The sequence below is a fragment of the Pteronotus mesoamericanus genome, unplaced genomic scaffold, assembly GCF_021234165.1.
Source record: "Pteronotus mesoamericanus isolate MK-2021 breed Mesoamerican mustached bat unplaced genomic scaffold, CSHL_Meso_final scaffold_21, whole genome shotgun sequence".
Classification (NCBI taxonomy): Eukaryota; Metazoa; Chordata; class Mammalia; order Chiroptera; family Mormoopidae; genus Pteronotus; species Pteronotus mesoamericanus.
In genome coordinates, this window is record NW_026555310.1 from 4538286 (window position 1) to 4555708 (window position 17423).

Here is a 17423-nt window from a genome sequence, read left to right on the forward strand (position 1 = left end):
ACTCTATGCTATATACAAGAGCCTAAAATAAAAGAATGAACAAAGATGTACTGGGGAAATGTAAATTGTAAAAAGCAAGCATTATAATCTCAATATCAGATAAGGTAACAATCAAGCAAAAGTATTGAGACAAAGGACACTTTAATTTGCTCAAAGCTACAATTCATTATGAAGATACAATAATAGTCATATCTATGCAATGAATAATACAGCGACGTCTTTAGTAAAGTAATAGCTACAGAAAATTATAGAAATAGAAAAACACTAATAATTACTTGAACGAATATCTCTCAGTTTAAGACAGTTGAAAAAATAACAAAAAAAGAGCATTTAGGAGAACTAAATGTTGGAGTATAAGACGGATAGTCACGTAAGATGATGAAAAGTACATCAATCTTACTAAATATTACATGATGACCTATTGCTGCATAACAAAGTACTTCCAAAATTTAGTGGCTTAAAAAAACACATATCAAAATTTCTGTGGGTCAGGAGTCCAGTAGCAGCTTAGCTGGCTGGTTTCTGGCTCAAGGTCTCTCATAAGGTTGTAGTCAAGATGTTGGCTGGGGCTGCAGTCACCTGGAGCCTTGACTAGGTCTGGAGAACCTGCTTCCAAATTGGCTCGCTCATGTAGTTGTTGGCTAGAGACCAGAGGGAGCTCTCCATAAAGCTTCTTGAGAATCCTTTGATATGGTAGCTGGTTTCTACCAGAACAAATGATTCAAGAGAGACTGAAAAGATGAATGCCTTTTTATAACCTATTCTCAGAAATGCCACGCTGTCATTTCTGCCACCTTCTACTCACGAGATACAAATCCCTAAGTGTTATCCATGTTCAAGGGAGGGTCTCCACCTTTTGGAAGGAAGAATACCAAAGAATTTGGGAATTATATTTTAAAACCACCACAGACGGTATACCAAAAGTAAAAATTTGGAGTTTTTTTATTAAAATAAAAAACTGATCTATATTCTGCTGTCAACACCCAGATAACCAAAGTTCTTAAATCATAAGAATACTATACACAAGATCCTGTTAACTTTTGAGTTTTGCATTCACAGTAGTCATTTAATAGGCAAAGGAAAGGAAGAAAAAAGGGAAGATTAAAAAGTTACAGCAAAAAACACACAGAAACATTGTTTGGTCAGTGTGACTCACTAATGGGAATGTTCCAACATCTGACTTGTTTGGAAGACAAAGACCTTTTAAGGACAGTGCAATTTAAGGATTTGGACCTGGTCCTGCTTGAGTTTAAAGGCCTTTGCCTTGATCAAGAGCTTCAAGCAGAGGACAAAATAGAAGGATAAATATAAAGTATCAAGTCTTCTTTTTTTCTTGTTTTTTCTTTCTTTCTTTTTTTAGAGAGAGAGAAACGTCAATGTGAAAAGCAGATCAGCTGCCTCCGGCTCCCACACTGACTGGGGACCGAACCCACAACCTATTCGTGTATAGGACAATGCTCCACCTAACTAAGCCACCTGGCCAGGGCTCAAGTCTTTCTTATAAGGTGGTGATTATATCCAACTAGAATGAAAGCTACTTATGAAAGACTGTCCTTTCTTTTGTATCTAGTTTAACTGTCCAAAAAACGAACTACCTAACAGAAATCAAGACAAAGAAATATGGTCAACTTTAATTTCAAGTGCTAATTTATAATTACAAGAGTGCTAAAACTAAAGTCCTGGTTTCCAATTCTGCCAGGTAAATGAACTCATTGGAGTTCATAGTCTATTCTTTTACTTGAAAAGTCAGGTTTACAGGTCCTGTCATTGTCTAATACTGAAAACACAAAATCAACTAAGCAATCCTAAAACACAATTTTATACTTCTCTAATAAATATAAAGAACAAATCTCCCAATGAAAGGAGATAAATTGAGCACATCTGGGACTCCTGTCAGGATAAAGAATCTGTGGAACACTATTTAGAACCAACTGCCAGAGCTCAGTTATCACAAATTTCCATCACATTTAAATAATTGAAAATAACAGTTTGCTTTCTAGATGAGGTCAGTTCCCATAAGGCTATAGCCTGGATGAGATTGCTGACCTTTTCTCATTTCTTGGGAAGGCATTACACATATTTATTCCAACATGCTTTTAACACAATCCAATCTTCCACACGATCCTCTTTATCTACCCAATGGTCCTGGTTCTGGGGCGTTCCTTTTATGTTAGAATCTGGAACATGTTCATAATGTTTCTTACAATTACAATAACTAAAACTTTTAGTTCATTTTTCTCCATTTTTCCTGTTTATTTACAAAGATAGAATATTTTAGGACTGACTTAAAACAAATATGAATCAAGAGTAACAAGTCTGAAGTCTACTACATAGGGTATATTATCTTAGGTAAATCACCTACCCTCTCTTTGCTTCAATTTCCAGTCTCTAAAATGTCAATAATAATATTCGATCTAAATTATAAGGTTAAAATCTTGAAAATTAATGATAATGTGGCTGAACTAATTTTAACAAAACCTACTTTTAGTATTTTAGTGCAGGAGTTGATAACCCATAGCCTATGGGCCAAATCTGGCCCATGACCTATTTTATATATTTCACAAGTTAAAACATTTTTTTACATTTTTTAAGAATTATGAAAGTAAAAGAGGGAGAGGAGGAAGGAGGAGAAAGAGAAGAAGAAGCAACAAAGACTGTTTGCGATCCACAGACCCTACAATAGTTCCTAGCTGGCCCTTTAGAGAAAGAGTTTGCTGACCTCTACTCTGGCCAATTCAGCTACCTTGAAAATATTTCCAGAACTAATATTTTTTGATAAATATAATAATCAAAATGTATATGCTTCAGAGCCATATTATGAGCAGTTAAGGGGGGAAAGGATGAGGAAATTACACTTGAAATCATTCTTTTAATAAATATTTGAATGTCTAAAAAAGTGCTAAGCACTGGTGATAAAACAAGTGAACAATCAGATAAACAATCCCTGCTTTCATGGATTGGAAGAAAGTAGTAGAGGGGGGGCAAATAAGCAATCACCATATGGTTGGATAAATGCAGTAATAATGGATAAATTTTCAAGTTAATAAGGGAGATTATAGAAGGGGTGCTTAATCCAAATTTGGGGTGTCAGGGGAAGTTTTCCAGAGGAATAACCTCTAGGATGGGACTGCATAGGAAAAGGTTTTCAGTTGACCCTTACACAACACAAGGATTAGGGGCACTGACCCCCACAGAGTTGAATAATCTGAGTATAACTTCAACTCCCCCAAAACTTAACTACTAAAAGCCCACTAATTACCAGAAGCCTTATTGATAACATAAACAGCTGCTAGTACATATTTTTGCATATGTATTATATACTTTAGTCTTACAATAAAGTAAGCTAGAGAAAAGAAAATGTTATTGAAAAAAGTATAAGAGAAAATACACTTGCAGTATTTATTGAAAAAAATCCATGTATAAGTGGGCCTGTGTAGTTCAAATGCATTCTGTTTAAAGGTCAACTGTGACTAAGTGAAATAGAGGAAGAAAAAGTATTCCAGTTCAAGAGACTATCATACAAAGGTCCGGGAGCCAGATAGAGCATTGTTACTTAAAAATCTAAAAATGATCAGAAGAGATGGGACCTAGCTTTTCAGGTAGAAGTGAAGGTAGAGTTACTAAGAGATGAGGCTAGAGACATAAGCAGGCATCAGGCCATGTTGAGGGTTTTAGATTTTACACTGAGGATAATGAAAAGCCATGAGTAAATTTTAAGCTGAGGAGTAACAATACAATTTTCATTCTAGAGCACATACTCTAGTGATATAGAGAATGGACTAAAGGGGACAAGTCATAATGAAACTAGCTAATGAAGTTGCATGTGCCATAATCCAGGTGAGAGATGGAATATACTGCTATCAATTGGTACCAGGTGGAATGTACTGTACCATTTTTAAAAAGTTATTGACTTTAAAGATAGTGGAAGGGAGAGAGATTGAGAAAGAGAAAGAAACATCAATTTATTGTTTCACTTATTTATGCATTCATTGGTTGCTTCTTGAATGTGCCTTGACCAGGGATGGAACCTGCAACCTTGGTATATCAGAACAACATCTAACCGAGCTACCTGGCCAGGGCAATGTTCTATATCAACTATTGAGTTATTGTCTCTCAGCTCCAAATCCTTCTATATTCTGCTTTTTGATGCTGTTTATATTAAGATTTTACTAAATCTAAAATGTATTTTTATGTGAGATAAGGATGGTATTTCCTATTTTTCCATACAAATAGCCAATTGTCCCAATATTTTTCATTAAATAACTAATTAGCCAGTGATTTGAAATGTCATCTTTAATCATATATCCAATTGATCTTTATTGCTGGAGATCTATTTCTAGATCCTATATTCTGTTTAATTGATTTACTCATCCTAGGACCAATAATACCAAATTGTATATTAATTATTTTGACTTTTAGAATCAGCTTGTGATGTTCCTAGAAAAATACTAATGGGATTTTGATTGGATTGCACTGATACAGATCAATTTGGGAAAATGAATATCTTTTTTTTGATATTGAGTTGAGTCCTGCCACATATGAACATGGTATATTTCTCTATTCATTTATTTCTTTTATGTTTTTCAATAAAATTTAAAATTTCTCCTCATGTCTTATACATAGTTTATTAGATTTAATCCCACATACTTTATTTTTAATATTATTATAAATGGCATTTTAACTTGTTTTCCCTTGCAGCTAAAGTATAGAAATGTATTTGATCTTGTATATTGATCTTATACCCAGCCATCTTGCTAAACTAAATTATTATTTTTAATAACTTATGGTTATACACTTTTGAGTTTTCTATGAAAATAAGTATATTACCTACCTAAGTTTCTTCCTTTTAAGTTCTTAGATCTCTTTCTTTTCCTTGACTTACTGCCCTGTCTAGAGCATCCTGTAAAATACTGATGAGAAATGGTAATAATAGCCCTGACTGGAGTGGCCCAGTGGGCTGGGTGTTGTCCTGCAAACTGAAAGGTTCCTGGTTTGATTCCTGATCAGGGCACATGCCTGGGTTACGGGCCAGGTTCCCAGTTGGGGGCACGTGAGAGGCAACCAACTGATGTTTCTCTCTCTTTCTTTATCCCTCCCTTCCCCTCTCTCTAAAAATAAATAAATAAAATATTTTCTTAAAAAAGAAGTAGTAATAGTAGACATCCTTATCTTGTTCCTGGTTCTGGAGAGAAACCTGCTAATGTTGGGAATGATGTTCACTTTAAGTTTTTTGTAAATTTCCTTTAAAAAATTAGGGAAGTTTTCTTTTAATTTGCTGATAGTTTTGTTTTGTTTTGTTTTTTATCATGAATGGGTACTGAATTCAAATACTTGTTTTACCTTTATTGAGATGCTCTTAGCTTTTCTCACCTCTAATCTGTTAACATGGTAATTTACATTCATCGTTTGTATTGTTTTGTTTTGAATGTTAAACCACTCTTGCACTCGTGGAAGAAACTGAACTAGATCATGCATATTATTTATTACACTGCTGGATTCAATTTACTAATAATGTATTCAGAATTTTTGTGTCTCTGATACTAAGATGAGCCTTTATTTTTCTTTCTCTCCCTATCTGGTTTTTGTATCAAGCCTTTTATGATCTTATGGAAAGAGTTGGGGCATATTTCTACTTTTTCTGTGTTCTGGAAAAGTTTAATATACAGTATACAGAAAGATTTAAATGATTTAGTCTTTGAAAAGCTGGAAGAATACCTAAATAAAGCCATCTACATGCCAAATTTATTTAATGGTGCTTTCAGCAGCAAACACAGGTACACTACGGAGTTACTGCAGGTTCCTTTCCAGACCACCAGAGCACAGCAAGTATTGAAATAAAGAACTGCAATAAAGCAAGTATTTCAACAAAGTGAGATGTAACCTTTTTGCTGGTCTTGCCTTCAGCATGTAAAAAACACAGTATCTGTAACGCATAATAAAGCAAAGCCAATAAAATGAGGTATGCCTATACCAGAATAACCATGTAACAGTGGCTTAAACAATAAAGATATTTAATTATTTCTTCTAACTAGAACTCTCTTCAGAATAAAGCATTAATGACTGAGTGTTTTTCTTACCCTTGATGGTGTTGCATCTGAGTGACACTTTAACAGAAAGTGTTAGCGCGCATATATATCTGAGAAGGCTCAGATTTATGCATGAACGAAGAAGCAGAATAAAGAAAAAGCTTTTGGAAGTCAGTCACTGAAACATTATTTGATAGGTGTTAATAGTTTAAGTTAAATATACATACACATGAATATATTTTATATATAGAATCAGAGAATGAGTTCTGTGTATTTTTTATGACTGAGATAAATCCAATGGACTATATAATACCATTTTTCTAAATGCAAAAAACAAAAAACCAGAATTAGGGACTTTGATTTCTAATCCTACTTTGTCTTCCTTTTGACTTAAGCATAAGCTATAAATCTTGTACTTTTTATATTCTTGGGGCCTAATGCTGTGCATAAACAGTATACAGAAAGTTTAATTTGCATTTTGTTCTTCAACAGAATTGGAATAGTGGTGCAGGCATAACAATAAATTAGTATGATCAGCCTATCTGGTTGAGAATATTTTTTTTGGCAGATAGTCTCAAAATAAAAATGGATAGTTTTTCTGCAATATCCCAAAAGCACATTAAAATATTTGCACACTAACTGAGAATCTGTGTTTGCTAACAGACATGTGGAGATTTTTCCAATAAAAAGCTAGGGCATTTTGAAAAGTTTTTCCTGCCTTTAGGACTAAAATTAATTGTGAAAGGGCAGGCGTTTTGGGGAGCAGGGAGGAGGAACCAGAAGAATCTTAAATTAGACAGAACCACTGTCTCTTTCACAGGATAAAGGTGGGAGGAGGTGAAGAGGGCCAGAATCTGGTAATTTAAGGTGACAGACACTAATAATAAGTGTCTTTGAATTTAAAAGCTGCAGCAAGAGAGGACATAATTAAATTACATGAGGACAAAGAAGGCTAGAGAAAGACTAAAAGGTGCTCTCAGGTCAGCCATCCACTACAGCTGGGTACTGTTCTCACAGAGTTCCCCAGAGAGTCTTCTACCATCAAGTGACATTTGAGGTATTAAACATGTGAGATGGGATTGGACACCTTGAGCATATGATCCTTAAGGGGCTGACAGTGCACACTTCCTGTTGAACTAGTTTCTTATCCTAGAGTCTGATCCCCAAGCTCAGATGTTCTCCTGTTCTCCAGCACTTTTCAAACTTCTATCATTCTGTTACTAAAAGAATGAGGGAAAACCAACAGATCAGCTTCTGCTGTGAGGTATGCAATTTACCTCCAGAAAACTTTTCAGCCTATATGAGGAACCACTGGGAGAAATGGGAAAGGGATCTAATATTGACTGAATGTGTACTATATGCCAAGCAGAGCACTATGTGTCATTTAATTTAATCCTTGTGACACTACTGTCACTCAGATATTACTGCCAATAAACACGCTGAGGCTTAGAGAAGAAACTTGTCCCCCGACTCATGTAAAAAGGAAAAAATGAAATGCAAATGCATTCTGACTCCAAAGTTTAGGCTTATTCCACCAGAGCAAGGGATCCCTCCCAGTCAGGCATTAATGCCAGGGTGTTTCCCTGCCTCATGGTAATGCAGCATCTCCCTGCCTCTGTAACATTTCCACAACAGAGTGACTTTTTACTGAAACAATTTAACCTTCTGAAAACTAAGAATCTGACAAAATCCCAAAAGTTCATTAAATTCAGGGATATTAGTGTACCTGTGTTTAAAATCCTAAGAGTGAAAGGAAATACACTAATCCTACCAACAATAATTTTTTTAAAAAAGGAAAATCACTTCCTCCTTCATTTATTGGAATTGCTTGGAAGCAAAAGTCAGGAAATCCCCTTCCTTGATTTGTGGTATTTATGGGGCTGTTACTCCCAAAGAACAGAATTTATTCTGCTTTATCCTTTGAAATGTTCAATATTTTTGTTCACTTTTCCTTAATAGAATATAGTTTGAGTTAGTTTAAAGATTTCCACATGACAGTAGTTTATTTATTCCTTTTTCTATATTCTTAGAAAATGAAGCTGTAAGCTTATTACTTCTTATACATAAAAAGTGTATTCCCTACAATGATAACTTACTATCCTAGGAATTATGGCAAAATACCTTTAATATACACATATATTTTCAGTTGAATTAATGAATTAACTATACATGTCAAAGACATTTAAATGTATGGTTAAAACAGATAAATCTTAAATGTTCAGGAAGAATACAAATTGTTCAAATGTATAGAACCCATATCCTGGAATAACTACAGAATATGTTTCACCTAAGTAAAATAAATTATTTTAATTATTAAAAGATTATCACAGACATGTAGTTAAATGGAATTGAATAGAATATCCAAATATAGACAAACACAAATATATTTGCTTAATTTTCAACAATGAGACCGAAGTAATTCAACAGTGGAAAGAATAATCTTTTCAACAAATGGTGCTAGGACAACTAAACATCCATATGGAAAAAAATTTGACCCTTACCTCATACCATATACCAAAAAATTAACTTGAAAAGAAACAGACCTATAGATGAGAGCTAAAACTATAAAGCTTCTGAAACTATAAAACATAGTAAAAAGCTTCATGAAACAGATTTCTCAGAATGCTGCATAAGACAAAAAAAAAAGTTGATAAACTGTATACTTCATCAAAACTTAAAACTTCTACTTTCTGATGGCTACTATTAAGAAAATTTAAGAAAAAAGCCACAGATTGGGAGATATTACTTTTGAAGCATACATCTGATAAAAGACTTGTATTCAGAATATATAAACAATTTTTACTCAATAATAAGACAAATAATCCAGTTAATAAATGAGTAAAAAAAGATTTGAACTGGTACTCTACCAAAAAAACAACGTATAAAAGACAAATATGCACATGAAATAATGCACAGCATATTAGTTATTAGGGAAGTGCAAATTAATACAATGAGAAATCATCACATTCATTAGAATGGCTAAAAGTAAAAACACCAACAATACCAAGTACAGTGATGGAGGGGAGCAATTAGAACTCTTATATACTGCTGGCAGGAATGCAAAATAGTACACTCACTTTGAAAAAAGTCTTGCAGTTTTTTTAGGTTAAATGCATGTTATAATGCAACCCACTCCAAAGCAATCTTTCTTGTAATTTATCCAAGAGAAATGAAGACAGATGTCCAGGTAAAGACTAGTATGTAAATGTTCATAGCAGCTTTATTTGTAATAGTCCAAAGCTAAAATGACACAAATGTCCATTAACTGGTGGACTGATAAATTATGATATGTGCCCAATGGAATCAAATATACCACTTCACATTAAAAAGAAATGAACTACTGACACATGAAATAACGTGAATAATCTCAAAAGCACTACATTAAGTGAAATGAGCCAGAGGCAGATCCAAAAGGCTACAAGCGTTTGTATGAAATCATAGTAAAGTCAAAACTGTAATAACAGAAAGCAGATCAGTGGTTGCATGGGGCAGGGATGAGGGATTAGGAGAGGAGACTGATGGTAAAGGGGAGCAAGGGAATGTTTGTGGGTGACAGAAATATTGTATTAGGATTGTCAAGGTGATTATACTGTTGTACACATATGCCAAAAACACATTGAAATGTATAGATAAAACTGATGAGTCTCAATGTATGTAAAGGATGCCTCGATAAACCCAATTTTAAAAAATTTTCCTCTTCCTTCATGAGAATCAGAGATATAGATTAGATATAAGAGGTTTCTGATCACCTGACATTATTAAAGATTTCCTTGACAATTTTTAAGAATGGAGAAGACCATTGATTGAACCAGAATAGATGTTGTTAGGCAAAAAGTAAATGATACACTTATCTGATATATGTAGTATATATGACCTATATTATGTAATTATGTTATATAGCACATAAGGGTGTGGCAAAAGTAAGTTTACAGTTGTGAGTATGTAAAACACAGAGTTTATTCTTGTATTATTATTATTTATTAATTATTGCATTATTTTCCATACCAAAAAATGCAAACCTACTTTTGCCCCACCCTGTAGTACATATTTATATGATTCTATAAGTATTTAGATAAAAACCACAAAGCTTCTCAATTTAAATTTTCCTCCCTCTTTTGAGATTTAGAAAAAATAATTTAATTTTTTCATACACAGTTACCAAAATGACTCCTCATGAATGTACTCAAAAAGGCAAGTGTATATAACAATTTATTATAAACATATAAAGCTTTTAAGTTCAACTAAACCATAGTGTATTGTATGACCATAAATTCTTTCTAATTTGTTTTTATGATGTTTTGTTTCTGATTTTTCTTTTTTTAATATATTTTATTGATTGTGCTATTAATGGTTGTCCTGATTTTCCCCCAAGCTCCTCTACACTGGGTACTTCTCATTCCCTCTGGCATTCCCCCCTCTTAGTTCATGTCCATGGGTCATGCATATAAGTTCTTTGGTCACTCCATTTCCTATACTGTTCTTAACATTCCCCTGTCTGTTTTGTACCTACCAATTTGTACTTCTTAATCCTTTCACCATTTCCCCCATACTTCCTCTTCCCCCTCCCAGCTGATAACCCTCTAAATGATCTCCATATCTATGATACTGTTTCTCTTCTGCTTGTTTGCCTAGTTTGTTTTGTCGATTTAGTTGACAGTTGTGAATTTATTGCCATTTTAATGTTCATAGTTTTGATCTTCTTTTTCTTAAATAAGTCCCTTTAACATTTCATATAATACTGATTTGGTGATGATGAACTCCTTTAGTTTTACCTTGTCTGGGAAGCTCTTTATCTGCCCTTCCATTCTATATAGTAGCTTTGCCAGATAGAATAATCTAGGTTGTAGGTCCTTGATTTCATCACTTTGAATATTCTTGCCAGTCCCTCCTAGCCTGCTTCCTCCTACCCTTCTACCCTCCTAACCTCTTACCCTTCTAACACTTTCTCCAAAGTGTTACAATCTGATAGATTGCTTATCTCCTTTTTGTTTAATTCTTTTGCTGGAGTTTTGTTCTGTTCTTTCATTGGGCCATGTTTCTTTGTCTCCTCATTTTGGCAGCCTCCTTGTGTTTGTTTCTATATATTAGGCAGAGCTACTTTGATTCCTTGTCTTAGTAGCATGGCCTGTTTTAGAAAGGCAAAGCTTTAGGTAATAGCCAGGGGAGGGCATCCCACACGAACCAGGTTGATGGAGTCTCCAATATGGTGTCACCATTCTGTGGCTCTGTATGGGGGAGGGCTCAAAATGGGGGCAATGCTGCTTCCTAGCTTCTGAAGTTTTGTCCAAGAGAAAGCTGTTCCCTGGCACTTGCCCTGATGCCAGACGCTACTCCCCTTATGCCAGTGGTGCCTTTCCAGCTGCTGCCTCAGTGCTAGAACTGAGGGGGAGTGAGTCTGCGTAAGTCCTAAGTCTGTTGTGGGTCTTTTAAGAGGAGATGTCTGAGAATCTGCAGTTCCTTCCACCACCCCAACCCCCACTGGTTTTTACAGCCAGAAGCTATGGGGACTTACCTTTCTGGCACTTGAACCCTGGGCTGGGTGGTCTGGTGTGGGGCTGGGATCCCTCACTCCTGAGATATCCCTCCCTATTTTTATCCACCACACATGTGTGTGGGACCGCCTATTCTGCATCTCCACCCCTCTGCCTCTCCTACCCATCTGGATGAATGTGACCTCTTTAATTCCTTGGTTGTTGGACTTTCATGCAGCTCAACCTTCTGATGATTCTGGGCAACAGCTGTTTTGTAGTTTAGGCTGTAATTTTTGCTGTGGTTGTGCAAGGAGGTGACCTGTATTTCCCTACACCTCCATCTTGACCAGAGGTTCTGTTCCTGATTTTTCTTTATGCTTAATTTAAAATAGCAGTCATGCTTGGAAAATTATGTGTAAAATGATAAGACCTCTGTTCTTTTTTTAGGTTATACAGTAGTTCCCTCTTATCTGCAGGAGATATGTTCTAAGTCACACAGTGAACCCTGAAACTGTATATAGTGCTGAATACTATATACACTATGTTTTTTCCTATGCATACATGCCAATGATAAAGTTTATAAATTAGGCAAATTCACAGATACAAGTTACCATGGATCTTAGCAACCTCAGCATATTATTTTTTTTCTTTCCTTATGAAGTTGAGAACTTCCACTTTTTATGGCTTCTCTTTGGCATATTCAAATTGCCAGCATCACTACTCTTGAAATTTGGGGCCATTAATAAGTAAAATAAGGTTTACTTGAACAGAAGCACTACAATATTGTGACAGTCAATCTGATAACCAAGATGGCTAAGTGACCAACGGGCAGGTAGTATATATAGCATAGATATACCAGACAAAAGGGATGATTGACATCCCAGGCAGGACAGTGTGAGATTTCATCACACTACTCAGAATGACATGCAATTTAAAATTTATGAACTGTTTATTTCTGGAATTTTTTATTTAATATTATTGGACCACAGTTGACCATGGGTAACTGAAACATCAGAAGGTGAAACCACAGATACAGGGAAACTACTATCAATTCTCTAAGGCAATCTCATCCTTTCCAGGATCCTTTATTACTCTCTGTATGCTGATGATTTTGACCCATAGCTCAGAGCCAGATCGAAGGTTTTGTGAGGTCTGAAGCTTACACAATTGGGAGACCCCCTTAATAAAATTAATATAGCTGTTTATATATATAATTGTTAGGGCCTATCTCAGATCCTTACTAGGGGCTTTGCAAGAGACCTGAAGATTAACTTCATCAGCTTCGCAGCAAATCTGCCTCTGCTGTAGCTATATCTTAAACCCAGACTTTCTCTTAGTGACTACAGAACTATCTTCCAGTTGCCTACTGGGTATCTTTTTTTTTTTTTAAGTCCCTCTTAAAACTAACAGCCTCACAGTTGAACTTGGTGTCTTTCCATCCTACTCTTCCACCACTATTACCAGGAACTTGCTAGCTTTCTTGCCTTCTCCAAATCAGGAAATAGCACCAGCATTCATCCAGTTGCAGGAGTCACCTCCATATCCAAGCAAACCATTAAGTCTTGACAAATCATCTTCCAAATAACTTGCCATTCACACCTCTCTAGTTCATTTACTTTTCTCCAACTCTAATCCTCCTCTAGATCAGACCATCAACATCTTTCACCTAGATTATTTCAACAGCCACCTAATGGGTCTTCTATGCTCCAGTTCTGCCAACTTTCAAACAATTCTTCACATTCCAACCAAAATTATCTCTTTAGAATACACATCTGATCATGTCATTCCCTGGCCTGAAATACATTACTATACTGTACAAACTTCAATGTGTGTAAGAAATGACTTGTCAGTCTTGTAAAAACATACAGATTTGGGGGCTTTAACCCAGTGACTTTGACTCAGTAGATCTGGGGTAAAGTATAGGAATGGGCATTTTTTTAACAAGACTTCTAGGTGATTCTGAGGTATGTAGTCCATATTTTAAGGCACAATATTTACTGTTCCTCAGTTCTCCTACAGAAGAGTTCAAACTGCTTACACGTCTTACAATGCCTTGTACAATCTGGCCACTGAATACTTTTTCAGCTTCATTAGTGACCATCGCCTCCTGGATCCTAGACTTAAGTTATATTGAACCCCCCCTATTTTTTTATTAGTTTTTTGAAAAGATTTTATTTACTTATTTTTAGAGAGAGGGTAAGGGAAGGAGAAAGAGGGAGAGAGAAACATCAGTGTGTGGTTGCAGGTCATGTGCACCTTACTGGGGACCTGGCCTGCAACCCAGGTATGGTGCACTGACTGGGAATTGAACCCATGACCCTTTGGTTTGCAGGCCGGCACTCAGTCCACTGTGCTACACCAGCCAGGACTAATTCCTCCCCTCCATTTTTAAAGAAAGCATACCCCTGCTATGCTCTGTTCTCCCCTGTTGAACCTACCCCATCTATCTACCCCTTCAAATTAACCAACCAAACACACCCACACTTCTACCTTACTAATTCCTATTTTCCATTCAGTTTAGACATCAGTTCCTCTAGGAGGACAACTGATTCCCAAGTCTGAGTTAAGTACCCCTTCTAAGAGCTACTACAGCCTCCTGCCTTTTCCCCTATCATAGTACTTATCTAAAGCAGCCTACTGACTTATTTGTCTAACTGAATCACTGTCTTGTTCTCCACTGAATCTCCCAGTGCTTAACACTGCACCTGGAATATAATAGGCACTAATAAAAATTTACTGAATGAAAAAAATGAATGACTTCTACTTAGAAGAAATATGAATGAAGTTAAGAAAATTTATTTTATTTATGTAAATAATAAAATTTTATTTATGTAATGGAAAATATGTATACCAATGAACAAGTGCCAGGAGGGACTATAGAAAAATAACTATAGTAAATGAAGTAGGAAGAAAATAAACAAATGATTTGAGTAAGCAATTCACAACAAAAAAAAATGCATATGGCCAATAAGAATCAAAAAGATATTTATTCTCATTATCAACTAGATAAATGCAAATTAACCAATGATATTATTATTCCATACCAATCAAACTGACAAAGATTTAAGTCTGATAATACCAACTTTGGCAAGGATGTAGAGAAATGAGATCTCACACTGTGGATGGGAGGGTAAGCTAGAGGTATGTTCCAAGAAACTCAAGACTACAAGTATAAGGATATCCTTTGAACATTGATTATAAGAGTGAAAAAATAAAAAATAATTTAAATGTCCATCAGTAGTGGCATAGGTGTCAATGGAATACTTTGGAGCATTTAAAAATAAATTAGCCCTGGCTGGCTACCTCAGTTGGCTAAAACATCGTCCCAACTTGCCAAGATTGTGGGTTTGATCCCTGGTCAGGAACACACAAGAGGTAGCCAACAAATGCATAAATAAGGGAAACAACAAAGCAATAATTTTCTCTCCCTCCCCCCCACAAAGTTCAATAAATAAATATTAAAAATTAATTAATTAATTACACATTTGAATATGGATAGTCCCTTGTAATAAAGAATATAGAATGTGCTCTGGCTGGTGTGGCTCAGTGAATTGGGTACTGACCTGCAAACCAAGGGGTTGCTGGTTCGACTCCCAGTCAGGGTACATGCCTGGGTTGCGGACCAGGTCCCCAGTAGGGGGGCGCACAAGAGGCAACCATGCATTGATGTTTCCCTCTTTCTCCTTCCCTTCCTCTCTCTAAAAATAAACAAATAAAATCTTAAAAAAAAAACAGAATATAGAATTAACATTAATGGTGCCAATGATGAGAAATCAGTAGTGATAAAACAAAGGACCCAACAGAGAAGAAAAGCAAAGGGTAATGGTATAACTTATCATTTGAATATCCTAATCTGCTAACTATTTTTCCAAAAAATTTCTTGTGATTAAGTTTAATACATGATCTTCTAGTAAGCTACTATTTCTCACCTCATACAAATTCAACTTTAACAGTACTTACTGCAAAAGTGCTATCTTCTTAGATTTTTGTATAGTTGCTGGGATTGTAACATTAATTGATTCTATATTAATATCTACAATATCCTGAAAATTATTAAAATTCATATTAAAATTAATAAAATTTATGTTTTATTTTTTAAATGTTTATCTATTGATTTTAGAGAGAAGAGAGAGAGAGGGAAGAAGAGAGAGAAACATCAACTTGTTGTTTCAGTTATTTATGCATTCATTAGTTGTTTCTTGTATGTGCCCTGACCAGGATCAAACCTGCAACCTTGGCATATTGGGATGACTGTAACCAGCTGAGCTACCTGGCCAGAGTCTCATGTTTTAAAATTTCACTTAAATGAAACAATTTTGCTCCATCATCTTTCCATAGTGAAGTTATTTCTTCATAAGGCCAAGAAGATGGTTCTAATAAATCAAAATAATTAAAAATGCTTTGTTTCTAATAAAAGAGATAAATTCATTGTTTTTTGTTAATATATTCACAGAGGGAACTTCATATTTACTTTTATTAAATGGAATGCTTTAAACTTACCTGACAAGTCTTTAACACAAGATTCGTGCTAATACCAATTCTATATTTTACAAAGCTTTTATAGTGCATTTGATTATTTTTTTACTTTCTGTATGTTAGTTCATCTTGACTGCAATGAAATTGAAGGCAATGAAAATTCTTCAAAAATGTTAATCACTAAAACAAGGCTGTGCAAGAAATTAATGTTAGCTAACCTCTTTGCCAAACCAGAAGAAAAAGAATGAGACAAATACATGCATATGTCAGGATATGCCTGACATACAGCAGTGGCAGTGTGTAAACGACATGTTGCCCTTCTCAACCATAGTACTTGACCACTTTTAATAATTTCAATTTCAAATTCTTTAGCTATAGTTTCTAGCTTAACTTTATTTTTATTGGATTGGTGATAAATAGAATAAATTTTACCCTGAATATTTTTAAACAATTGACTTATTTTGTTTTAGATACTGAATTGCAGTCAATGATTTAAACAGTGCCAAATGATGACTTCAGAAAAATTTTCTAACAAATTTGTAGTTACTGCCGACTTCCTTCCCACTACTGTATGAACACCATTAGAACAAAAATACAATTCAGTTCACTTATAAATATTCATTATCAAAGCCACAATCATTTAAAGTAGATAGTATGTATCAGAAATATATTCAGTTGTGGCTGATACCAATTCTGAAGTAACAAATATCAACGGTACAGAAACTAATTCAACTACATATGGGAGATTAATCACTAGGTGCTTTGATTTAAAACTATAGATGCCTAATCAATTATAGCACATATCTGGCATTCTCTTTTATATTCTATATATTCTAAATATTCTATATTCTATAATATTTTTTCATAATTTCTTTTGCAATATATTCTGCTGTTCTTGTTGCACTGTATCATGTACGTAAAGAACTGCCTATATCGACTCCATTTTTCTCATTTAACTCTATATTTCCCCCTCACTATTAGGCAAATACCTATTATGTTTTATTAAACTATAAAGAATATTAAAAATTTCCATGATAGCCCTGGCCAGTGTGGCTCAGGTGGTTGGACCACCTTCCTGTACACCAAAGGTTGTAGGTTCGATTCCCAGTCAGGGCTCCTACCTAGGGTATGGATTCAATCCCCAGTCAGCCTGCATGTGGGAGGCAACCTATCAATATTTCTCTCTCACGTCAATGCTTTTCTTTCTCTCTCTACCCCTTCCTCTATCTCTAAAATCAATAAACATTTTAAAAAATTAAAAAACTTCTATGATATTATCAATGTTTCTTTACTTAATTTATACAGTAAATTGAAAATTGAGTCATTAGTTGATTCATCTAACAAATCTTGAATTCTAGTACAGTCTTTTAAAAAAATTGTGTTCCCTAATTTTTTTTTTTCAGAAGTTTGCCTGCTAGTTTTATCAGTACCATTTGGGGTTACTAAATAT

At 34.9% G+C, this 17423-nt stretch overlaps 1 protein-coding gene across 1 annotated transcript in view; it reads left to right on the top strand.

Moving 5' to 3' along the window:
• FAM186A (family with sequence similarity 186 member A) overlaps positions 1 to 17423 on the top strand; it is a 90068-nt gene that overhangs the window by 65740 nt on the left and 6905 nt on the right. The window contains exon 15 of the mRNA XM_054591509.1: positions 5655 to 5826. Within this exon, the coding sequence (XP_054447484.1) occupies positions 5655 to 5826 (172 nt within the window). The remainder of the gene's footprint in view (positions 1 to 5654; positions 5827 to 17423) is intronic.